This window comes from Podarcis tiliguerta (genome assembly GCF_965153285.1).
Source record: "Podarcis tiliguerta genome assembly, chromosome: 12".
NCBI lineage: Eukaryota > Metazoa > Chordata > Lepidosauria > Squamata > Lacertidae > Podarcis > Podarcis tiliguerta.
Genome location: NC_139545.1, coordinates 33,356,140 through 33,383,163, shown reverse-complemented (window position 1 = coordinate 33,383,163; position 27,024 = coordinate 33,356,140). Strand labels below are relative to the sequence as shown.

The 27,024-nt window shown below is 39.7% G+C and overlaps 1 protein-coding gene across 4 annotated transcripts in view; it reads right to left on the bottom strand.

Moving 5' to 3' along the window:
* CDK6 (cyclin dependent kinase 6) overlaps nucleotides 1–27,024 on the bottom strand; it is a 102,341-nt gene that overhangs the window by 62,982 nt on the left and 12,335 nt on the right. For all 4 annotated transcript variants that reach the window (XM_083405505.1, XM_083405507.1, XM_083405506.1 and 1 more), the window contains exon 3: nucleotides 9,194–9,329. In XM_083405505.1, the coding sequence (XP_083261631.1) occupies nucleotides 9,194–9,329 (136 nt within the window). The remainder of the gene's footprint in view (nucleotides 1–9,193; nucleotides 9,330–27,024) is intronic.

Sequence of the window (27,024 nt, the reverse complement as noted above, 5' to 3'; positions counted from 1 at the left end):
GGAGTGAAAAAAGCAAATTCCATGCTAGGAAACCCTATGCAAGAACTGAAAATAAAAAAGGTACTCAAAATGATCAAGGGGATGGAGAAACCTCCCTATTTGGAAAGGTTTCCGCATTTGAGGCTTTTCATTTTAGAGAAAAGGCGAGGAAGAGGCAATATGACTAGAACTCCTGGGCACCCAAAGAATCTGGAAGTCGGAAGAGTCAGGACAGACAAAAGAAGCACTTATGCAGGCAGCGCTCAGCTAACAGAGGAACTCGCTCCCACAGGAATCAGTCATGGCTACCAACTTGGATGGCTTTGGACAAATTTGTGGAGGATAAGGCTATCAACATCTACTAGCCATGATGGCTGTGCTCTGTCTCTGCATCGGAGGCAGTGATGCTGGGTCTGACCCAGCAGGGTTATTATATTCATTGTCCACTTGGCTCAGTACTGCCTACAATAACTGGTAGTGGCGCTCCAGGATTTCATGCAGGAGACTTCCCCAGCCAGAGGTTGAACCTGGAAACTTTTGCATGCAAAGCAGATGCTCTACTACTGGCCGACAGTCTTTCCATTAACTTAAAAGTAGAAGCACAAGTAGAGCACAAGTAAAGAAACACATGATAGGAAAGCAGGTTAGCTAATGATAAAAATGATGAAAAACTCAAAATACAATTGCCACCTGTTCTCATGAACTAACAATTTCTTTCTGGCTATTCAGATATTTTTTGGATGCTCCAGAAAGAGACTGGGTTTGCTTTTGTTACAACCTTCCCGGGAAGTATGCTACCCTTTGCAGTTTTTGTTTACTGCAGCCAACAGGACGTCTTTGCTCTTCTAGAGGTACATTATGGCCTGTGCACATCAAATCAGTAAAAGTTCCATGATCATACAGAAAAAAATGAGGCCAGTTTGCAAAATCCATGCAATTCACCACTGCAGGCCAAAATTGGCACTGCTTCGCCTGGAGAACTTTGGATCATAATCCAAAAACGTAATTTACTGCTTTGTGTGCTTTGGAAGGGATTACTACAACACAGCTGTAGTAATCACCCAGCCCACTGTGAATGCGACAATATGAGTGGGCTGGTTTTGGAGATGGAAGAGGTCTGAGTCTAGCCTTGTTGGTCCTGCCCTTTGCCCCTGATCTCCTCTGCTGCCTTGCAAGCTCATACCAACAGATTTGAGAACTTTGGAACCAGAACTTACACATGAATAGAGCTGCACTGGCCATTGTGGATTAATGCAAAAGTGCCTTGCACAGCAGTTTCAGAGCTTTGGAAATCAGCCCAGCCAAACCATCTTCCTCCAGGCTAATATTCTGCACTATATATGTGTGTTGAGGACTATATCCAATAACATGTCTGGTTTGGAGCTGGTTGTCTGCGTAACTAAGCTACTCGGGACTAGCCTTTCCCAAGGGAATTCTCAGGGCATTGTGCTCCCTGAAGCTTTCTCAGGCTGCAAGATAAACTGGAAGATGTGCAAGTCCACCCTGGCTGACTAACAAATTTGAGAAGATGGCATACAGCAAGTTGCTCTCCACCTGCCTTATGAGACTCAGGCGGAGATGGAGGATTACATGTTAACCGGTCAAGTTTGGAACATTTGTGCATCCAAACTTTGGGACCTCTAGATCAACTGGCCTGAACTCCTTCCCAGTCCTATGCCTTGAGGGTTTTTTAACTTAGATGCTGAGCTTGAACCTGGGGCATCTTGCACGTAAATCATTATTCTTTCTTTCCAATTGTTAGGTACCGAGTGCTGATACTTATGTAACCAAAATGGCACCACCTTTGACCAGACACTGAGATCCAGCTCTGAGGGCTTTCTGGCAGTTTCCTCATTGTGAAAAGTGAGGTTACAGGGAACCAGGCAGAGGGCCTTCTCTGTAGTCACGCCTGCCCTGTTGAACGCCCTTCTGTCAGATGTTAAGGAAATAAACAACTATCTGACGTTTAGAAGACATCTGACATAGGGGAGTTTTTAATGTTTGATGTTTCGTTGTGTTTGATGTTTTAATTTGTTGGAAGCTGCCCAGAGTGGTTGAGGTAACCCAGTGCAGGCCTGCAGGAACCCCAAGTTTTGCAGAAGTACAACAAATCCTTTTTTTAAAAAAGAAAAGAAACCCAAAAGAGGCCAATAGAGACTGATCATGCTTCGTGGTCATGGAATGCTGGATGTGTGTAAAAAACGGAGGGGAGGAGGAACATCCACTTTTAACTGAGTTGCAAGGTTCAGAAGATTCTCAAATAATGTTGTGCTTTAGATTTCCCTGATCAACTATAACCTATGACCCAATTCATATCCTTACATCACTGGTAGAGAGCCAAAGCTGTGTGACTCCACCTATACCATCTTGGTAATGTATGAAGTGTGTCCATGAGGACGGGGGCTGTGCCCCTGCAGGCCAGCAAACCTGGTGTGGGGATTATTAATGTGTCTAGCCCTATCACCATGACCCACTTCCACTAGCTCTTTTCACACTACAGCCCTGCTACCTTGTTTTCACATTAGCCCTACACCATGGAAGACCTGTGCAGAGAAGGCTCCAGTGTTACCAGGGCAGCATGAGAGCAGCCATGCCTCAGATGGTAATATATGAACTGGGTCTTACTGTTTTTGCACTGCCTTTTGATGTTCTTGCCCTTGTTCCTCATTGTCAATTCCGATCTTCCTTGCAAATATCTTCCCTTCAGTGCTGACGGAAAGCCCCCTTGGCCACAACTATGTGATTTCTGTTCCTTGCACAGCACCTTGCAGCATCTTGGTATCAAATCAATCTTTAACACCCTTGCAAAAGTATGAGTTCAAATGTGGATGTGGCATTGCAGGCTGCAAAGGCGCCTCTCTATCTGCTGCTCCTCTTTTGCTGAAACTGCACCACTACGCAGTCAAGTCTGCTATGTACCTTCCTTGATATATGGGGAAGGAAGAGGAACTTAAAGGAATCCCATTCTCCTGGTGCCAGGGCATTGGTTTTAATCATGGTGGTAACTCAGCAAAGAACACCCGAAGATAATAAAACACATATTTAGAGATGGTTTGACTTCCCACAAGTCTTTTTTTTCCTTTCAACATCTCCTGTTTTAGTCTGTGTTGCTTCTCATTGAATGACAGGCCTGTGTAAGTCATACTTCAGTAATCTGAAGCATATGGCTCGTAGCTCACTGTTGTTTTTCTTATAGTTTCAGAATTAGTCTTTCCAATTTAAAATACATGAAAGACATCTGTATGCTCTTTCATTAAACTCCTTTTTATATTTATAACATCCTATGCATTCTTTTGGAATGTTTTCTATTGAACTGTGGAGTCCAGGCTTGGGCGGCAGCTATTTCCTTTGTATCACAGAGGGAGGGGTGCTATTAGAATAGATCTCCATCTCTCTTTTACACACACAACACAATATATTCTTTGCTTATCCAAGCAGGGATGTCTTGGGTTAATTTCAAACGAAATAATATTTTATGTGGATTCATACTTCAGCCCACACACCCTCTCATTCCAACAGCTCTCTGACCCCCACTTCCATCCCCCCACCTCCCTCCTGCAATAAAAATGGATGGAAAACTCCTTGGAATCTCCATTAATGGCTGTAACATAACATTCTGAAGCCTTTTGAGATTTCTAAATTGCAGCTGCACAGCAGAACTGTCCTACTGCAAAACAAATGGTATGTATTTTGTCTGCCGAATTTATTGCACCAAGTATGCTGAGATGGATTACATATAGCATCAGCTATGTTGGTCAAAATGGCATTCAGTGCTAGTCAAAATGTAAATCTAGGGCACATTTCATGTGAAAAGGAATAAGAGCAATTTTTCGGGAGTAAGTGAAATAAAATACTTGGAACATATTAACAATATTCTTGATTCTATGCATTTATGCAAGCATATCTACCTGTATACCATCAAAATGTCCATTTAACACCAATTCACTACCTTTTTTTTGTGGGGGGTACAGTGCTAACAAAGCTAAGCATTTTTGTGCTACTTCAGTATTACAGTGGGGGCACTGGATTTCTGATGCAATTTAACTAAGGCAAGGGTCATGCTGTTTGGCTAAATTAAAATTTCAGCTCAATACATGTTGGCCTGGATTGCACACACAAACACTCCACTCGTGTGCATTCCACTTGTGTGCAACAGCATTTACACAGCTGCCAAATGCACAATTTTTTTGGAACCAAGAAATGGTGCCAAGAGAGCCATGAAAAGAACAGGAGAGAACTGGAGGGAAACAGCTTGCGTGGTCACTCCAAGTGTCTTGCCAGCCTCACTCACTCACCCTCCTTGGCTTTTTTCTTCCTGCCAGTATGGAGGGGGGACTCCATGCCTCTGAGCACCCACCTGCCCATTCTTCCCTCGCTTGTGGCCATTTTGTTCCTCTTCCTTGCCACCCCACAAGCATGCAGCCATGTTATTTCTTGGGGATGGGGGAGAAACTAGATAAAGGGAACTGTCTCCATAAACTTCCAAGATTAACAGGGAGAGCACCAAGAGGCTCCACAGTGGTGATGGGCACTGGGAGCCACTGACCCACCATTCAACTTTCCGATCACTGGAGGCAGGCAGGGCAGGTGGGTGCACATGTGCAAGGGCACATCACCACCCGGGGAATGCAAGTGGGATGGGTGGGATCTGCCGAGAGAGATACGCTTCCCAGCCTCTCTCAACAGTGCCCTTCCCACTTTATGCGATTTCCCATATATGCACGGAGTCTGGGAATGTAATGTCTGTGTAAGTAGGGAGATGCCTTTAACACTAAACAATGATTTAGCATTACGCGCAGAAGCCTGTATGAGACTGAGCAAAGCCTCTCCCTTCCACAATATTCAGTTTCACTTTCGTCATGTATAAATCAGGAATCACAGCTTACAATAAACTCCATTTAGTTGCAAAACAAGCCAACTTCAAATCATGGGTTATGAAGCTGTCATGCTTAACAAACCAGAGTTTATTTTAAATCACAATGATCTTGATCCATTGTCACTAACCCCCCCCCCCCCAAAAGAAGAACCTAACAGCAGATCTGTACCTCCAGAAAAATCATTTGATTCTACGGTCCTGAGAGTACAGCACTTTAGAGAGAAGATGTGACAAGTGCATGTTTGACTAAAAATCTCTGCCCCTGAAATATTCATAGAATCAGAGTCATCTAGTCCAACTCCCTGCAATGTAATAGTATTATGACAAGAAAGACTCTGTGTGTAGTCTGGAGAGCTGGCCCTATCATTAGGCAGAATGAAGAAGCTATCCCAGATGACAGGTCTTGGGACGGGAAGTGGCAGTAAGGTGTGCAGAGCTGTGTGGTTTCCCTAAATTGCCCCGCGGCCCTCAGAGGCAGTATGAATATTGTCCTACTGACAGTGTTGCCAGTGTTAATGTCAAGAGTTGACAGCCAGTCTGGTTGCCTTCTGTACACTGCATGTGGAATTGGGGAGGGATACTATCTTGTCCTTTGACATAGGGAGCAAAAAAAAAAACTTGGGATGGCTCTGGTACGGAGTTTAAATATATAAGGGAAGCATTCAAATATTTAGCCTCTGACCTTCCTGCCTTCTGGAGTAATGCAATTCCAGGAGGCTATGCTAAATGCTCCCCCTGCCCAAATGTGTGGATATCTCTTAGATTCTGTAATATCAGATCCACTTTACTGAAGTGAAAATAATCTTATCAGGTAAGTATCTAAAGGATTAAGCACCCAAACAGTGCATCTCTGTTATTTCACTCATGTCTTCATTCGTAGTTTTCTGTTTGCTGGCAGCAACACTCTAACTTTCCCATAATGTGTACTTTGTTTGAGTTTATTTTAAAAATGGGGAAAACTCTCAAAATAAAGGCAGTTCTATGTATACTGATTTGAAACCTGAGGAACCAGAAACTGGACTGGCATGCCGGTTATCAGAAATGGTGACGAAGAGAGAGGGAAAAGTTCTGAAAATGTGTGCAAACGTAGGAAGAAACAAAGTGGAGAATCTCTGTTCTGTATATGTGGTTCTTTGGTGTTGTTGTCTTCAAAGAATGAGAACCAAAGTTAAGCACCTCCACATCTGTCTGATTTCAATAGGAGAGTTAAGTATATTCTTTACTTAACTGTTTATATACTTTGGGGGGGGGGAATGATGAAATTCATAACTGGAAAATACGTTTGCTTATAGCCTCTAAAAGAGCTTGCATGGATTTGAAAAGAAACAATGACTGTCCCAGGATATTGCTATTTTTTTGTAAGTGCAAGGATTTCATTTTTTTCACATATGGAAATTGCATTATTCCTGACTGATCATTAAAGGTTTTTGCGAAGACACAAAAAATGAGTTACATAATATGGTATCCTTGATTTCAGAACCCTATAGCTCCTTACTAATCTGCAAATAGCTCTCACAGGTCCTTAATGATGTCTTGTGCTTGATTCTGAAATTTTGATTTGACAAACCTATGGAATATAAGTGGAGATTTCCCATGCACCCCCTGCAGATAGGAGGTGAAGGTATTTTCAAATTAGCATATGATCACCACAACTTATGTGGGTTAAATTATGCAAGGCTGTTTGGTGCAGGCTCTCATCTTGGAGAAGGTTGGTGACAATTTGATCTCATTAACTTAAGTATCACTGATTTCAGTAAAATTCACTTCCTATTAAGCCTATAAGTAGGATTGAATGCTAACAATCCAATGCGGTTTACAGGCAACTCCCATTTTAGGTGTGAGAAATATGTGTGCGATTGCGCACAGCAACGGACCTGGAAGTGACCAGAAATGTCATAAAGACATCACTGAAAGGGCAGAACAGGGGTGGAAAGGGGCGTTTGCAAGATTTTTCAGTGGGTTTCTGTCTTCATGCAAGCACACAATGACCCAGAACGCAACCCCCATGTAAATTGGGGGCTGCCTGTACTTGGAACGAACTCTTATTCATTTCAGTGGGGCTTATTTCCACTTAAAACTACACAGGACTGTAGCTTTAGCATACCAGAAAAGGACTTTGTTGCTCCTGCAAAGTGTCTACCAGATTGTTGGCACTTAATTAAGCAGCAGTAGAATTAAAAGTAAAAATAGAATTAGTAACACAACACATTCACTATGTTTTTCAAATAGGCAAATGTAAAATATCCATGTACTTTCCAAGAAATAATGATTTTTATATTTATATACAATGACTTCACTTTTTGCTAAATTCTAGCAACGCTCATGATTTTAAAACTCTGGGGTTCCTCAGCTTTTGTTTATTTCACTGTTATTTATATATATCTGTCCTGGAGTTTTTCACCTTGTGCATTGTGCCAATACTCAAATATGATCAACTGATTATGAGCATCAGTGACAGATGGCAAATGGCTCTTGCCTCAACACTGAAAACTGACATTCTCAGAGAAGCCAGATCTTCACAGTAATTGATTCTTTGTCATGCAATGATGTCATGCGTTGCCTGTTTTATGGACAGAATGGAAAATGCAAAGCATACAGAATGGGCAACAGACGCGCAGTCCATTCCACTTAGACTGTGCAAACCTCACAATGGACAGCTGCCGAAATGGGGTAAAACATGGCAAGCATTCTTTAGAGCTGGCAATAACTAGCAGCCTGGTCCCATGCCCTATTGCACAGTTATAGTGGAGCACAGCATCCACCACTGAGTATATCATTAAAGATAGTACCCATTGCTCAAACATGGCATGCTGGTTTCACCTTTTTTTATAGCAGATGTATATGTAATGACCATATCTAGTAGATGACAAAGGATTTCCAATTTGTTTCCAGATACAATTCAAGGTCCTAGGCTTTGACTTATGAAGTTCTAAGTGACCTATAATCAATGTCTGAAGGATGTCCTCTTCTATATGAACATGCCCATTCTTTAAGATCTCAAGTCCTACCCTGAGCATTCTTATCTTCAGAGGCTGAGTTGTACCTGGGGCAGGGCCTTTTTTGTAGTGGCACCCCCTCCTATGGAGAGCCCCCCTGAATAAATATTTGCCTAGTGCCTACTTTTTATCATTTAGACATTGAGTGATGCCTGTTTTTTCTCTCAAGCTTTGGGTTAAGGACATGATAATTTGTTGCTGGCAGCTCTTGTGTATTCATCGTTTCAGTGTATTTCTTATATTAACTGCAAGCCACCATGAGCATTTTGCAGAAAGATTAAAATATTTAAAATATATGAATCAAATATAAAAAAACCATGCCTGCCCAAGTGATAGCATCAAGCCTTTATACCCCACCAGATGGGTGGGGTATAAATAATAAAATAAATTTATTATTATTATCTGCCTCTTATACTGGACAAAACTGGACAGGCTCTTTCTGCCTTCCAGCTATCTAATAGACTTATTAAAAACACATAAACACAAGTCACAGGAACATGATAGTGGAATGCACTAAAATACAGTACAGGAATATTCTGGACAGCAAATAAATAACAAAATCATATAAATATATGAAGCTGCTTGACGTTGAGTCAGACCATTGCTCCATATAGTTTACTACTGGGTACAATAGGATTAGCTAACATTGTGCTCTCCAGATATCGCTGGACTACATTTCCTATCACCCTCTGCAACCATGACCAAATATCTGGTATGATGAAAATTGCAGACCACCAACATTTGAATGATAGCACTTTGGCTACCCCAATCAACTGGCATCAACTTTCCAAAAAGCAGTTCCTCGCTCTTTCTGGACCTACCTGAGATGCCACTGGGCTTCTGTCTACAAAACATGAGCTCTACTGCTGAGCTATGGTTCTTTACTAGAGGCTGATAATAAATACAGAGGCCCAGTTCGGATGTGAACCATGGTTTGTTGGTACAAGCACAAGCAATGGGAAGCCTCAGGCTCATAAACACTTTTCTCCCCTTTCCCCATATGTACCCAGCCTTTAGATAAAAGGGGGGCGGGGTGACTAGAAGCTTCTGATTCTGATTTACAACAAACTGTAGTTTGTGATTTTAGATGCACTGCAAACTGGTTTATTCAAACCACTTGTTCTCAACCCAGGAGCTGAAACTATGATGAAGAGCATTTTTTATAATTAATTATAAATTATTTTTATAAGAACCAATGCCTCTGAATTTGAGAGAGAAGTAATTGATTTAATCTCCTCTAAATCAGATAGAAGTCTTCCTGAAAACGCTTCCGCTGTATGTTTGTCTTTAGCATATTATTCCATAAAATTATGTACAAACCTCCCCTACCCTTCTTTGATACCTTTATAGTTTCGCTAGGCACACCAGGCTCTGGAACTTTATTCAAATAAGTGGTCAAGTCTTGATCAACATGTTCAAACACCAGTGTTAGTTTCGTCTCTCGGTCTGTTCGGGATGCTGTGCATACATCGAACAACCTAAGAAAGGGGAAAAACACATAAATGCTAAGTAAATGGGTGGAAACCAGCAAAAGATTAGTGTTAGAAACTGAGATATGAAAACTAGGATCTAAATGGCACCTTAAACCTAGATTATGGGCACAAAACCAAATGTCTAGGCAATTTTTTTTTAATAATACAAAGCTGAAAATGAATGAACTGCAGCTAAAATATTATATTCATTTTTCACATTGTCTTGTCCTTCCCCTGCCCACCCCTTAATATTCTTAAGAGGGTCTTTTCTCCAGTCTTCGGAGTAGCTGGCAGTTGGAAGGCATAAAAAGGTCCTCTTATCCTTCAACTCTGCAGTTTTAATATGAAATCTTAGCCACAGTACTGCACCCAGAGCTCAGAAGCTGCTCACACTAATGATATTCCCTGTCACAAAATGTGCCTAGAGTTTCGAACACCGTTGCTGAAATCTTTCAAGGAGTTGAAGATGGCGCTTATAAGTGGTCCATGTTTCACAAGCATACAGTAAGCTTGGTAGTACAATAGCTTTGTAAACAAGCATTTTGGTTTCCCTGCAAATGTTCTGGTTCTCAAACATTCTGCACGTCAATTGGGAGAAAGCTGCACTCGCAGAGCTCAGGCAATACTAGATTTCAACATCAATGTTGGCCCTTGTGGAAAGATAACTGCTGAGGTAGGAGAAGTGATTGACACTTTCCAACGTTACACCATTGAGTTGGATTTGTGGCGCTGCAGAGGGGTTGTTTTGTGCTTGTTGGTGCAGCACTTTGGTGTTTTGGATGCTGAGTGACAGGACAAGCTTTTTGTAAGATTCTGCGAAAGCTTACACATTGTCATCAGCATACTGAAGCTCTATGACGGAAGTTACGGTAACCTTACTCTTTGCTTTCAGCCTACTCAGATTAAAGATCTTTCCATCTGTTCGATATATGATTTCTACTCTGGTGGGAAAGTGTAGGATCATGGCAATGAAAATAATAGAGTTGGATGAATGCAGCCATTGCGACTAGCAGCCACTGAGCCTTATTCTCCCTGAATTTGTCTAATCCCCTTTTAACGCAATCCAAGACAGCCATCACTACATATTGTAGGAGACAATGACATAGTTTAACTGTCTGCTATGTAAAGAAGTACTTTTGTGTGTTCCAATATTCAGTTTCATTGGATGACCCCACATATATCCATCCACTTTATCCACATCATGTATAATATTTCTCATCCAAATAGTGTAGGCTTTCCTCATAGGGGAGTTGTTGCTCCAGGTCCTTGAGCACTTTGCTTCTCTGTACGGCTATTGGTATGTTCAAAGGGAAAGGGAGGTGTGTCAAGCAGTTTGCCCCCATCATCACCCTTTCCAAGAAGCATAAACTATGGAGAAAGGGAAGATCCAGTGAAAGTAGCAATTTACTTTTCCAAACTCGGTACATACTACACAGCTGAATCTGCCCTAGACATGCACTCTTTCTAGGCTCCACTTTCAACTGCTTCCTACCAACTTTAATTTCTCTCTTGAAGATACCATCTGCCCCTTGTAAGTAAGTTGTGTATTCTATAATACCAGACAGGTCACAATGCAGTTAAGAAAAATATAGTTAAGAAAAATGCTTTGCCTTTGTCTAGAACTTTTTCATCTTCAGATATCAAAGGAAGTTTGCAAATTGGGTAAGCATTAATATCCCAAAGAACAAAGAGCCGAACCAACCTGCAAGTGGAAGCACAGTAATCTTTCAGTTAAGATTCTGATCTGCCATTTCAGAGATTACCTGGGCTAAGCAGAGAAGCCCCAATTAACCCAGAGCTGAATGGGGCTTGCACTAGCTTACAGGCTTCAGCCAAATTCATTTTCAAGTTAAAGGAAAATTGGAAGATGAGTTCCTGAAGTACTTCTACCCTGCAGTAGACAAAGAGTCGCCAGAGAAATAACTAAAGGGTGAATTTAAATATCTGTTAATTTTTTTAAGCAATGTAATATTTTAATTGTACAGATGATGCTTTATAACATGGTATCTTCTAGCAAATCCAGTGAGAGATGCTAGTCTTCAGCGAAGCTAACCCAGGTAATTTGATGAATGACAGGAACATAGTTGCACTACGTATATTTAAAAAGTACAGAAAAAGAACTGGTATAGAATAATGGCTTGCAATTATACTGGGTTTGTCCGTGTGTCTGTCTAGATGTAGCAGTACCTGTGAATGTAGCTGCTCATGCAAAATGCCTACTTGTGAATTCACTGTAGTTTAGGAGGAGGGGACTCATGGAACTGTGGTGGAGCAGAAACAATCCATGCATGAACTCTCCCTTCCAGCATGAAACTGTTTACATGACTCAGTGACCATCACCTTGTGAAAGGTCCTTTGCATCTTCTCTGCCATGGCTTATGTATTATCTGGCCTTGGAAACTAGTGCAGTAAAAGTAGATATGTGTCTACCGCTGCAGTCACAAAAATGAATTATGAAGCCTTTAACAAATCCATTTTTTAAAAAAATTCTAATACATTAGGCATCTCTTTGAAATTGAGAAGTGGTAGGCTCATCATGCAAAGAGGAAACCCCACACACTGAGAAATAAAGGTACCGACCCATTCTGTCTTACCCTTTCTGTACATCTATACAAATTCTAAGTGGCCTAGAACAGTTTAAAATCTTGTGTTCCTTGCCCATAGTATAAATATGCCAATTTTAAGTTATTTCTTTATCAGTCTTTCATGCGACAAAAACCTTCCTCAGACACAAGGACAGGTTCCAGTTGTGTACTTGTGGCGGCATTTTCCTACATAGGTAAAACCGCCTGTTTTCAAGGATCAAAATAAGAATAGGCAAATTCATGAGGAAAAAAGGACTTTGAGTCATGATGGCTATGTGCCATGTCTGGTATTAGAGGCAGTATGTCTCTGAACACTATTTGCTGGGGATCGTGAGCAAGAGGCTGCTACTGTGCTCATGCCCTTTGTCTGATCCTGCAGAGATCTTCTTAGATTCATTTAGGTAAGGAACATGGACGGAGTGCCTTTGCATAGCAGGACCACTATGGGCTGAAGTCACTAGTTAAATTTAAATTCCCTGAAATTTGTCAGGAGTTAATAATTTGCAATATATTTATATAAATCATGTATCACAGTAAACAAACATAGAGGAGCCAGGCAGGTATGAGATCTGAACATAAACATTGGAAAATATTTCCAACTGTATGTTTCTGTTAAACAACATTTACTTAATTTTTAAACACCTTTTTTGCCAAGTATTTAATACATTGGCAAAGCTACTCTTTCACCTAATGCAGTATTTTTAAAAAGATTCCTCTGTGTAGAATGTGAACGCCATCAATATTCTGCACATTTCTTCTAGAGGTCAATCAAATGCTTACGGCTGCCAGGTTCCCTTGGCTGTAAAGGGTTTTACACCTCTGGCTCCTGACTGTATAGTGCTAGTGATTTGGGGGTTGGTGGCATTGTCACTGTTTTCATTCATTTATTTTTGTTGTGCATTCTGTTTCATCATATAATGTCATGGTGAATTATCTTGGGAAATACACAACTGGAAAAGTGGTATAAGTTTAATTCATAAGTAACATTAAACTACAATATGTTTTAACATCTTGGCCAAGTTACTTGGCTTGATATTATTATTCTACCCATGTCCATGGCAAGCAAGTGGGGGATGATTTGTTCTGGCCAAGTTTCTGTGGCTGGGTTCTTTTAGTGACTGATCAACCTCCCTGTCAAACTGAGTATTTTGAGTACTCACTGCAGAATCTGAGTGTGTAGGACAGGCTAAAAATCCAAGGGCAAAACCCACCAGGGTCTCCTCTGGTGCAGAGAGCACTGCTATGGAACAGGACTTCAATGAGATCTGCATGATATAATTCCCCGGTATATTTGTATGCACATAGCAAACAAATATGGAGTAGAACTCAAGAGTTGTTCCAAAGCTTATTTGAAATCCAAATATCTATTTTACTTTCTGGAAAGTGTGAGGAGGGACTTTTAATTTATTTGTTTTGTTACATTTTTAATCCACGCTATACACAATTCATCAGAAATAAATAATAGGCGACTTTCCCCAAAGTCTCGGAGAAATAAATATGTTTTTCACTGTCCATGGAAAGAATGTGATTGGGGGCAGGTAGCAGCAGCCACAATTCAGTGGGGAGGGAATTCATGACTGGGATTCCAAAACTGCCCTGGAGAAAGTTACTACCAGACAGGCCATGCTACCAGGTTGCAGAATGATGGTAACCACAATTTGTTCATAAATTCTATGAGACACTTTGAAAGCACAAATATTATACATATCAATAATTATGCAAGAGCCTTTCATTATATCAAGCAATTGGGACCCAGGGATTTAGAATAATAATAATAATAATAATAATAATAATAATAATAATAATAATAACAACAACAACAATAATAATAATAATAATTTATATGCAGCCCATCTGACTGGGTTGCCCCAGCCACTCTGGGCAGCTTCCAACAAAGTATAAAACCACAGTAAAACATCAAACAATAAAAACTTCCCATTACAGCTATTTGCTTTATTTTATTTTCATTTCTTTTACTGAACTGTATAAATTTTTTTTAAACAAAACGTGGGTATCAGCCTTGATATTTTGAGATCCAAATAATTCAATGCCATGCCTTAGGAATACCATTTAAAGCTACCCACATGTGAATCTGTTGGAACAAGTTTGTCAATTCAAACTGTCAGGTTCTGAGTACTGTCAGGTTCTGTTATAATTGTGTACAGTTGTACCTTGGATCCTGAACTCCCTGGAACTCGGACCTTTTGGCTCCCAAACATCGCAAACACGGAAGTGATTGTTCCGGTTTGCAAGCGTTTGCAAACCCAAACATCCAACAGCGCTTCTGCGGCTTCTGATTGGCTACAGGAGCTTCCTGCAGCCAATCAGAAGCCGCAATTTGATTTTTGAACATTTTGGAAGTCAAACGGACTTCTGGAACGGATTCCGTTCGACTTCCAAGGTACGACTGTACACTGAATCCGGGGGGGGGGGGGGGAGCAGGATCATTTCCACTGGTGCCCAATGAACGTGTTTTAAAAACCAAAGAACGTAAGGTAAGCCTGCTGGATCAGGTCAACAGCCCACCTAGTCCAGCATCCTGTTCTCACAGTGGCTGACCAGATGCCTGTGGTAAGTCTGCAAACTGGACATGAGTGCAAGAGCACTCTGCCCACCTGTGATTCCCACCAACTGGTATTCAGAGTCATAATGCCTCTGTATATGCACCTACATGTGTTCTCTACATACTGTAAGTACAACATCTAGAAGGCTTTAGATATGCATATTTAAAGCATGGTTTCTAATTGCATTTATACAGAGCCTATGCAGGTATAGTTTGTCTGTACATGAATAGGTTCTTTTAATAGTGATGCTGAAGGGGGAGGAGAGGGGAGGGGTAGCAGGTGTGACTCCATTTCCCAAGCGCATGCATTCAGTGTACAATATTGTAACATATTCAAAATCCTAACTCCCTCTGTTCAAGACAAAGGAATGCACACCTGCAGATCTTCTGAATATCTTTTTCTTGACAAAGGGCTTATGTGGAGCTCAAAGACTCTCAGTAGGGCTACCTAATGTTCCACAACCAAGATAAAATTATATAATTTGTTTTAATACAGTTTAAGCTGCAACACTATGCCCACTTTCTCAGCAATACAATGTGGGTCAATGGAGAGCAATGTGCATCAGGTTGTTAGTCTCATAGAATTCAACAAGTTAATTTAAATCAAAGTACTTAATCCCAACCAGGATGTAAATTGGAAGGTAAAACAATTAAAGCTTGGTCTTGTCATTTTGGAATTATGCACACATTAGGCTTTTGTTCTCATTTACTCCAGAGTACTAGCCATCAGCATCTGTACACAGCAAAATAGAGTTCTCAATTACTTCAAGCCTCTCCTTAGATATAAGTGTGTAGCTACCTAATTACAAATGGGAGTTGTTGGTTCTACATACAGCAACAGGGCAACATGTACACAAACCCTGAAGTTTTTCTCCTTCACAAAACACATTTTAGGAACACATCAGTGTGTCTCCCAGGCATTAATTCCCTAGGACAAATATATGGTGTAGGTTAGCCAATCACAAATAGGTTAGGTTAGCCAATCGCAACTGTTCCCATAGACATAGAAGCACTTCTAGCAGCTGCATTAGTGGGAGCTGTTACATGCCAATATCCATGGTTAACCAGTTCACACAATATGGTTACCCATGAGAGTGCCAACCTGTGCGTGCAACCATTGTATACAATTTGTGTGCAAAGAAGCTATGTGTACACAATCCTAAGACTATATTATGGATTTAGCTGTATTAACATAAATGCCCTCTCCCAAGGGAACTATAGTTCTAGGGATCATTTAGCACAACACTCTGTCCAAAGTACACTTGCTAGGATTCTCCGGGAGATACCAGGTTTAAAACTGGTTTAAAACTGTAGTAGGTATACCCAGTGTCAGCACCTCTGAATTAACAAAAGTGGGAAGAACGTTCTGAAGATCTAGAAATATTTTGAAGACAGTAAACTGAACAAGTACCCTTTACCCTTCTGTCGCTAATTGAGCATAAATATCTACAACTGCAGCCACAAATGCTATCTAAACTAAGCACCTTTAAGTAGAACATGTATTAGGCCTTAATACTACAAAACAACTTCTAGAAATGTCTCTGCCAAATATTTCTGGAAGAAGCAGACAACACCATGAGAAACACCCTCTTGCTTGGGTAAGAATTCTTTATTACAAACTGTATCCTTTTTATATCCACTGTGAAAATCATACAGATGTGTTTCCATAACAGTTGCCTACTATGTTAAGAATAATGAGTTACTCAGAAGTACTTCTGGGTTCCCCCTCCTACCCACCCATTTTCTGCTTATTATAACTTTGTAACAAGCCAGAACATGTGAAAAACTTGCTTCAAAAGGCTACATTATGTGCAGGTATAATAAAGAGAAATGCATCCAAATTAATACAAGATTTGCCTACTGAATGCCGTAAATACAACCTATTGTATGTTTTCATTCTTTACAACGATTAAAATTAAGAAAGGCAAGAGAAACATCAAGGAGAAATGTCGGGTTCCCAGCTGCAGAGCTATTTTTGCATGGCCAGTAAGATGTTGATTTAGTGGACCATTTAAACATGCAGTACCTCACTTGACATCAGAAACTTGGTAATGTGCAGAACAGCTCTGAGCCAATTCTCACATGTATGTTCATTACCCTACCTGCAGAACCAAGAAATGACTTGCACTGATGAACAAACCATCAGTCTATTTACCACACAGGAGTTTCAGACCATCCAGTGTCAACATATCCCAGTGGTGTCACGTTCACACATTCAGCTGCTAGTCATCAACTGCTGAGTAATCAAATGATGAGAAGGCAATAGGTATGCATGAAGGCGTGAACAAGGTAATATACAGGTGATGGCACCGCACCAGCAAGGAAGTTGTTATATTGCATCTTATTGGGCAATATAAGAGGGTTCATAGGATGAGGTCTGGACAGATTATACTCTTTGTTTTATTCCTATGTCAGTGTGCACACAAGCGAGTTCTTTTGAAAATGAAGTAAACAGCTCAGGCTCAAGGCCAACCCAGTAAGGTCAGTCTGGGCAATCTTTCAGTACACAGTTTTGCCTTTGGGCATCTCCACAGTACTGATTCCTCTAGCCCTAGACTTTTTTTGAGGTGTCATTGTCCTGACTGCCAAATTCTACCGTGGTTTGGGGATGGAGACAAATGTCTGGTAGGGACTAGGATGAAACCACCAAACTAATTTTCACTTCCACAGCTTGTGCCCAAGAGTTATAAAGGCCAGTGCCTCATTAACACACCATGTCACCAGCCCTGTAAAAGGTCTCATTGTTAGGCATCAAGGAAACAGCGCCCAATAATGTGTTCTTTCCATCCCTCCCTCCTTGCTTTTTCAGTACATCACTCTTTCCCAGACATGCCAACCCTTCTTAATCATTTTTGTCTGGAGGTATATTTCTTTCTTTCTTTCTTTTTAATAGTTTAAGGAGAAGCATGCCTAGTGAGATGTCACTATAGCCAACATTTTATCCTAGGAGGCAGCTGGACCTATTCAATGAACAGTAATAATTACAGCACGCATCTACTTTTCTGCTCAGATGTCTTCTTCAACTGATTGACCAGGCACACACTGTGAATCAAGGGATGTCTGAGGAATTCATTCTCTGCAAATTCTTATATGAAATGACTCGACCCACACTTCCCAGTTAATGCATGGATCAGAAATTAGCTATCCTAAAGATTTCATACATCTCCAAATGTTATCAGCAGTTATAAACCAATAAAAATACACATTTAAATACTCGTTTTGAGAGAAAATATATAGTACATACATATTTAAATATTGAGTTTCGGATAAGATGAATTCACAGCGCAATTCTGTATTTTTCAACTCAAAAGTTAAGTTCAGCTGAGTTCACTGGAGAGAGTCGCAAGGGAAGAATGAGAAACCTTTCTGCCCGGCCTGCGATTCCTCACCCCTGGAGTTATGACTTCTTTAAGATGACTTTTGAGGACAAAGAGTTGGTACTACAGGGAAATTCTAGGAACCAGGCATAAGCCCCTGCAAAGAACAGTGGGCAGGATCATTTAAGACTACGGTCCTATACATGCTTACCAGGAACTGGAAGTAAGTCCCACTGAAATAACTGGGACGTACTTCTGAGTAGACATGCCTCACTGAACTGTGAGGCAGCAGACCTTTAGGTAACTGAGGGGGGTAGAGTTGGAAGAATGAAGAAAATGGGGCAAGATATGCACTGAAGGGCTTTTGATATTCACAGATGAGTTATGGCTGGCACAGCCATCTATAAGGCAGCTAGGCAAAGCCTCCATACTTGGAAGGCACTTCAATTGATATCAATAAACATTACATCCTATTTAAGATTGACAGTGGCAAGCAAGTTTTATTGTATCTTAAGTGAGAGCTTAATTTGCAGCTTGTTTCAAAAAGCCATGGCTTAGTGAAGTGATGAAATGTTGTCTCAAAGGGTAGGAGCAAAACCATGGTTGCTAATGAGGGAATATCTAATCGCAGAAGCATTATTAATGCACAAGAAAAATTAAATTCTATGGCAGCTTTTGATTATGTACTGTAATCAAAATAAAACTTTAACAAGGCTACAGCAGATATAACGCTGCCCTCCCAACTTTGTAACCTTGCCGTCAAATACAGAATTACTTTTTTTGCAATTGCGATAATTTTCTGAAACATATTAAAATCACTTCTACATTATAAACCATTTTAATCACAAATGTGCAGTATGTCCACCCTCTGCATCTTTTGTTGACTTTTTTTTAAATAGCGCTTCCTAATTTCCCATAATTTATTTCTTTAATCTCAAACTCTTCCTCCTCCAGTTCACTAAATTCATTTCATTTGGAAATAAAATCAGGCAACTACTCTCTGATAACTCTGAAAGTTAATCATATGTATGGGGATAAAATAAAATAAACTGCCTTTTAATCTTGCTTTTTAAAAGTAAATTTTGAAGTGAGATTTCTGATGCAGTGCTTTGACAACTGGGCTATCCAACAAAAAGGTAGGAAAGAGTGTGAATTTACACACACTCTCTCTGTGTGTGTGTGTGTGTGTGCGTGTGCGTGCGTGTGTTTATCTTCCCACAATTTTTAATTTCAAATTTTGAAGTGAAGAATTACAAAATATCTCTGCTCTTGTTGGAACTTTCAAACTGATCTTAATTTGCTGGGGTTCCCCTCCTGCCCTAGATAAAGTACATTTGTTAACTTAATCTGCTTTCTGAAAGTTGTTTTTTTAAAAGCAGGGTTTAGTGTAGACTTAAAATAAAATAAAAACTCCACTTAAACTGTTCTATCATTTAGTTCATTTGTGTCACTTTCTGTAATTTCCCCCAATATCTTATTACCAGTAAGTACTTTCCTAACTCCTACTGCCAGGCAAAAATGAAAGCACTATTAGTTAAGAAATGATTGAGGTGGCTTGCTCTAATCAAATTAAACCAGCCAAATGTTCCTTTCAAAGGTAACTGTCTACTCAGCAGCTGTATGCAAACTACCAGATCAAATGTGGAAGGGGGGGGGGGATAAAGATGCAAAATCCTCCCCTCTCTTTCCACAACTCCCATTTACACTATAAGTCTAGCTTGAAAGATTGAGAGAAACAAAACCCATGCGCAGGGAAATGCATTCACACAACACTTGGAGAAGAAATGTGCTAGTCTGGGAAACATTAAAGCTGACACAGCCAGTATATATCATGATAATTCTGAGAGGGGAATTCCTCAGAAATATTAAACAGCAACAGATACTTTGAGTCATTACCCAAGTTTCATCTGTAGAGTTTCATCTACATATGTTAAAACTACCCAATACTTCATGGCAAGAACATATATATATATATATCCCATTTTAAAACAAGTCTTTTCATTCTGCTGAGTTTAGATTAACAAGATTTAAATAAAGTGATAATGACTCATTTTATATCTTACATAAACAAACATGGGGAATGCCTACAACAACACCAAAATCTGTTTTCTTTTCCTATTGTTCTCTTTTCAGCAGCCCCACCTTCTCTAGGAATTATAGAATTGTATTATAAAGCTAAAAATGACTATTTAAAACTGTGTGACTTTCTGATCATAACCTACATGCACACTTGGTTATATTAGTCAGATTCCTTCCCAAATTAGTTGACTCAGTTTTTCAGTGGAAACTCCAGGATCAACAAAAGAGTTTACAAGAATTAAAGGTCTACGTGTGCCCTTTAACTTTTATTAGAAATGACTTCTGCTGTGGTAACTTCACTGACAATGACAAGTGAACATTTATTTATTAAAATTTATATACCACTTCACTCTAAGAAAAACAATCCACTGGGGTCCCAGAGGTCTCAGATGTCCCTTCCCCATCACCTGCTACCTGATTACTGCATCTGAATAAGCCAGGTATTGATCCTGGTAACTTCTGCGTGCAAAGCTTCTGCTCTGCCACTGAGATTAGGTCCCTTCCGGTTTAGGTCTGATCCCCTAAAATCCAACTCCCAGCCCATACCAAGCTGGTCGTATTCATTTACTATCATGCAGAGGGCTCATGATAAATCCTGTCCCTGGAAATTGTCAGAAAATAATACTTTCTGCAACATGATAAAAATGGGATTCTGTGCTCTTCTGTTACTTGGCACAGATCTGGCAGTCCAACGTAAGATGGTGTATGATAATTTGGGAAATACATATTTATCTCTTCTAAAATCAGGAAAATATGTGTGTGTTGCCAAGTACACTAATATATGTAAAAGTCTCACTGGCTTTGTTCTCATATAATGGTAAACCATAGTTAATAGTTAATCCCTAGCTCTTGGTCACGTGTTTCCATCCTACTGTTCAACCATGGAACAGACTCCCATGAGAGGTGGTGGACTCTCTTTGCTTTGAGGTTTATAAACAGAGGCTGGGTGGCCATCTTTCATATATGGTCTAGCTGAAATTCTTGCATTTCAGGGAGTTGGACGAGATGACCTTTGGATGCCTTCCAACTCTACAATTCTATTATACTATGCTCATGCTCAGAGAAAATAAACAACGACCCTTGGCTTTGCATTATGTCTGAACCAGGCTTCTGGTTGCTTTTACTCCCAAAGAACCAGGATCTATAGCCAAGGTTTGCTCTTGCCTTAATCATGGTTTGTCGGAGCAAAACAAACCACAATCTCTGGTTCAGCTGTAATGGCAAGCAAGGGATTGTATTTTGTTTCCTTTGCACACTAGCAAAGAGGAGAAAAAACAGCCTTGAAAGGTGTGTTAACAGCAAATAACAATTAGCTATGGTTTACCCTGATGTGCAAACTAGACCAATGAAGACATTGGCACCAATTCACTTGTAAACACTGTATAGCAGAAATGATCTTAATATCAATGTAGTTATTTATATTTATTTGTATGCAGCTATTATGTCTGTCTCCCACTTTTATGAAAAACTTATTGTAAGTCAGGAACTATGGCAGTTAATTGAGAAGCATTTTGAGTTTTGGCCATATGAATATTTCCTTTTAAAACCTTTTTCTCAGAGGAAAACTTAAAACCACACTACACCATTCTCCATGGAAACTGACAAAACATTTTTTCCTATAAATAGCAAGTGCTTTTCAGCTCAAATGTATAGCACTTCAAAATGTTACCAATGCTTATTTCATTACAACATTATTGCTATTATAATATGGAACATATTTATTGAATAATTTATCTAAGCAAAGGAATGTCTTCTTTCGGTTCAGGAAAACGCTATATATTAATTACATATGACTCTTGTGCCTTTCTAAGCCCATATTTATAATATTTTAAAACCACTTGTTCATCATTGCATCAAAATGTGTAGAGTTTACATAGAGAACACAAAGTAAAGCACACATACGTTTTGCTGACAAATGGAGTTCTAAAAAATGCACCAAGAGTAATGATCCTTCTTAATTCTAAGAAAGCTTGCTAGCCATTTGGGAGGCACTACAGTCCTATAGTGATACAGACAGATGTTCCTGCACACAGCAGGGTCAAATTTCTTTTACTGTAAATGACCATCCTAAATACCCTTAAACCCAAAAAGATAAAAGGCTCTGATTTGCTACTCTTTCTTGGGCTATGTCAAGGAATTTACTGTCCTGGACTGCCTGTATATATTATGGAAATGTAAAACAGGCAAAAGGTAAAGGTAAAGGACTCCTGGACAGTTAAGTCCAGTCAAAAGCAACTATGGGGTATAGCGCTCATCTCGCTTTCAGGCCAAGGGAGCTGGTGTTTGTCCACAGACAGCTTTCCGGGTCTTGTGGCCAGCATGACTAAACCGCTTCTGGTGCCAACGGGACACAGTGACGGAAGCCTGAGAGCACGGAAATGCCGTTTACCTTCCTGCCACAGCAGTACCTATTTATCTACTTGCACGGGCATGCTTTCAAACTGCTAAGTTGGCAGAAGCTGGGACAGAGCAATGGGAGCTCACCCCATCGTGTGGATGTGAACCGTGGGCTTTCCAATCGGAAAGCCCAAGAGCCTCATTGCTTTGTTGCAACTTATTTAGGGAGTATAGGGTTAACTAGCTATGTATTCAGGCATCTGCTATTGCATGTGTGCAGGACACAACAACTATCCTTGAGGTAGGGGAGAAAGTTTCTTTGCGCAAGCATAAATCCTTGCCCTAATGGAACAATTTACCTACTGCTACATTAAATACAACCCAATAGAATTATCATTATAATATAAATGCCCATGCTCACTGCTGTCCATTTAACATGTGGAAGAAACGTTGGCTGTATGAAAGCAGTTGTCTTCAAAAGGCACAAGATCACATGAAAGAACTGCTTTGGATCCAAGATGACAGTGAAACCTTGCTATGGGGTCTTATGAACAACACTGAATTGGCATAAAAATCAGTCCACGTGTGCTACAACAGCAACCATAAGGAATTCAAAGTTCAACAGCTGTGCAGGCAGGGGTAGGAAAACCTACCACAGTAACAATTAACTTCAAAAAAGAGAACACCACAAAATGCAGACATTAGTTAGAAGATAATTAAAGGGACAGACAAAAAACAGCCATGCCACTTAAGATGCTCACAACAAATGTCTTTCTCCTAATGTTAAAAGACAAAAGGCAATCCCAGAAGGAGCCATCATGGCTAAATTTTAAGAGGTCAATAATGTTATTCTGTTTGTTTGTTTGTTTACACTGTTCAACTAACTAGACTTCCACAGCAGCTTTAATTGCCGTTCAAGGTATTCTGATCAAGGCTCCAGGCAGAAAGAAGAAATACTGTCAGCTTCTTCCCCATGCAGCAAGGGTGCTAACTACCATCTAAAAATATTGGTTAGGAATATAAATGATGAGCTTGGAAGTCCCTAGTGCAAATGTCAGCTCAGCTGCTGTCTCTTAGACTTAGCCTCAGACAGTCTACAGTAAGGGAATAATTATGGTGACCATACAGAGTTGTTGCGATAATTATATGTGAACTGCTTTGAGCACTTAGGAAAATCTCTCTCTAGCTCTCCATAAATATATAAATAATACACATATTTGGGAGGCAGAGAAAACACTTATCTTCATATCTTCATGTCTTCTGTGCTCTTCCAATTATGCTTTATGTAATTTTCTGTTTATTGTTTGGCGCCTGATTCTTCACAGAACATCCTCTAAAGATCAAATGAGAGCCTTCGAGAATCCCTGCCAATCTACATCACAAGGGTCATCACTTTTGAGTGCGCCTCCTGAACAGTCCCTTTTTTGGGTAATTTTTTTGGTGTGTGTTATTATTTCATGTATTTAAAACAGAAATGAATGGTACCTATTGAGTCCTGAGGGGTTTGGCACATTAACCTATCAGGCACCAGCAACACCTAACCTCAAAGCAAAACTTTAACCAGTATGTATGCCAAGACCTGCCCACCTATTTCAGAAGTCTGGTGTGGCTTGACAGGAACAGTGAGAGAGGTTGTGTCATCATTCAGACAAAGCCATACCGCAAGGCAGCTTTGTCAACCTGGCACCCTCCAGATGGTTTAGACTGCAACTCCCTTCAGCTTCAGGTTGTGAAAGCTTCTGTATGGTCATCACACCACATGGAAAGTGGTTGGTGATGATAGTGAGAGGCCATCATTGGATGGGAGAGGTCCAACCTAACGGGAAACAATATGGTTCACAAGAACTCTGCAAAACCATTTTCTTCAGCTCCTGTGGCATTTTTTTTTGGAAAGTTACACAAAGAATAGGAGCAATACTTTTTGGCCTCCCTAGAGGTTGTACTCCCATGTTTTAGGAGACATCGTTAGTAATACAATATCTCATGTAGTCTGATTCATGATTTTGGAGCTGAAGCTAATTTTCCAAAATTGGTGCCTTGGGAGTTAACAAACAAAAAAAAAGAAAAAGATAGGTTGTTTTCCCAAAAAAGAAATTGTGCACCGAGTGTTTTTGTGAGCTTAGAAATCACTGCTTCCATCACACATAACTAATTTTACTAGAAATAGCTACATATACCAGCATTTGGGGCTGCTTCCTAAGCAACAAGCACAGAGCTCAGATTACTCCATTCTAGTATGGCTTTTTTGTGTACCCAAAGCTTAGAGAATAACTCCTCAAAACATTTAACACAATATTTCTAGGAGAATACAAAGTGCCAAGAATCAAGTGGGCGGGAAACTACAAACATAGGTATTATCTGACTATAGAACTTGAAGACACTGAACGCTTTAAACTTTCAGTGACTACCTTTAATTGAAATGCAAATTACGATTTTTGTTATGACCTATGGTCCAAACAAATAAATTCTCCATTGAAAATGTAGCAATTTAGCTTAAAATATCCCAGTTCTGAGTCATATTCTATAAATGCAGATTCTAGTATATGCAAGCTAATGGAGCTGAATGCAACAAGTATAATCAGAAGAATTCTTACAGATGCATTACAGCAGGAAATACTCCTAATTTTACACACAGGAATTTCCTGAATCCAATATGTCATTTATTCCTGGCAAAGTCTCTCCTTTGTCTACGTATACTTCATGTTTTCCGCAAGCAGAGCAGCAGTAACTTACATAACTAGTGGACATATTTGTGCCAGATTTATCTACTGTGCACAATAAAGGCTAATTAAGCATTTCATCTTCTCATTTGAACTCTGGGCTGGATACACTAAGTTTATCTTACTAAATACATTTGAAATGTCAAGATTCTTAAAAAACAAAACACAGTAAGATGTGCTTATGTCCATGGTATGCCAAACAGACATTTAGACAAAAGACTGATTGGTTTTCTATGTAGGGGAAAGGTGAAACGCAGAACATTTACACCCGGACAATTCTTTCCAAGGGAGCTCATAGTGCTCTAAACTGCAGATTCTGTTGCGAATGTTTCTAGGGTCAGATTGATTACGTAAGGCTGCTTATGTTCTGCACGTATCTAGACGATAGTGTTTGGCATTTAGGAAAGCTATATGAAAGAGCATTTCTTCAAGATCCTGCGCAGAGAGCTTTATTAGTCCTGCTACCTGAGGTTCTTCCAGGAATTAAAACGTGGGAGGGAGTTCGTTCTGTGCTTTATCTTGGTGAAGTGATCTTGTTGATGTAGTTAACATCTGTAGTCCAAAGCTCCATGATGTGCACAGGGACCTGGGGATGCAGCACTTTCACCCCAGCAGGGCCCTCAGATTGAGGATTATGGCAAGGACATGGAGACTCAGGCCTCATTTGATTATTTGAAAGGGCAATCTGGTATTTAAGTTAATGGCTAAAATATAAAAGATATATAGCAAAATAAGAGGATTATAAAGTTATCTAAAATAAGAGAACACCCAAAACTTAGTTGGATACTATGCTATATGATCCAAACAGGGTTGCCCAAAATTGGGTCTCCAGCAGTTTTTTGACTACAACTCCCATCATGCCTAGCTAGCAGGGCCAGTGGCCAGGAATGATGGGACCTGTAGTACAAAATAACAGCTGGAGACCCAAGTTTGGGAAACCCTGATCTAAAGATATGGAAGAAAGAGGGTAATAGAGAATGACACAAGTTGTTGCAATATGTTTTCTCTTCTTTATTTTATTGTTATTGAAGATTAATGATACAACCCTGAGATACCTCCTCACAAATAGGCCTCATAATCAATTAGTTTTAAGATGATGGGCCTTCTAAACTTTGTTTTAGAAGAAATAAGCATTCAGCCTTCTAAACTATTACAATATTAATTTGATTGAGCGTTGGTCATTTATTTTGTATTTTATGATTTTATTTTTTAAGACGTTTCAATTATTTTTTGTATGCCACCATAATATTTTTGGTGATTCAAAGGTATTACTATAAATAAATTGTATGCAGTCACTGTACAAGGCCTTTAAATATGTCAATTTTACAGTTTCTGGGTAGTTCAAGAATAAATGGTATTACAAATAACCAACAGAGTTTGTTAGGAGGAAGTCATATGAGACCAACACAGTTTCTTTATTTAAATAAAGAAGTGGTTTAGTAGAAAAAGATGCTAATCGTATTTGGATTTCAGCAATACTTTTAACTTCCTACAAAAGCTTGATATATATGAGTATAAGATAGATGAACAGTTAGTTGAAAACTGCACTCAGAGAGTAATAATTAACAGGTTTTAACTAGATTGTACTCTACTGAAATCAATGGAGTTTGATCAGCAGCAGTACTGGGTGGGATGAAATTATCTTTTGCACAAAATAATCCCATCCACCATCTTAAACAAACTACAGTTTACCCAGTCTTCCTAATGACAAGACAGATCTTTCACTGCATCTAAAAAAGGCAGAAAATAAGGGTTTTCAAATCTACTTGACTTTGCACATATAAAATTACTTTGTAAACACAAATGTTACTGTTTATCTTAATGGATTCCAAAATAAGACACTCAATGTGAAGATTTATTATGGATTAATTATATACTTCAGAATTGCTTAGAAGATGTCACAAAAACTCCCAAGCCTGATTCTTTCCAAATTCTATCATGATTCTTGGTATGTACGGGCACGATTTTCTATGATTAATCACCATTCAGACTTGAACCTCACATTATCACATATCTAACATGTTACTCATCTGAAGAAATGTATGATTAAAAGTACTGAGACTACACCCATGAAAGTGGTCAACGAGTCCTCTTCCCCAG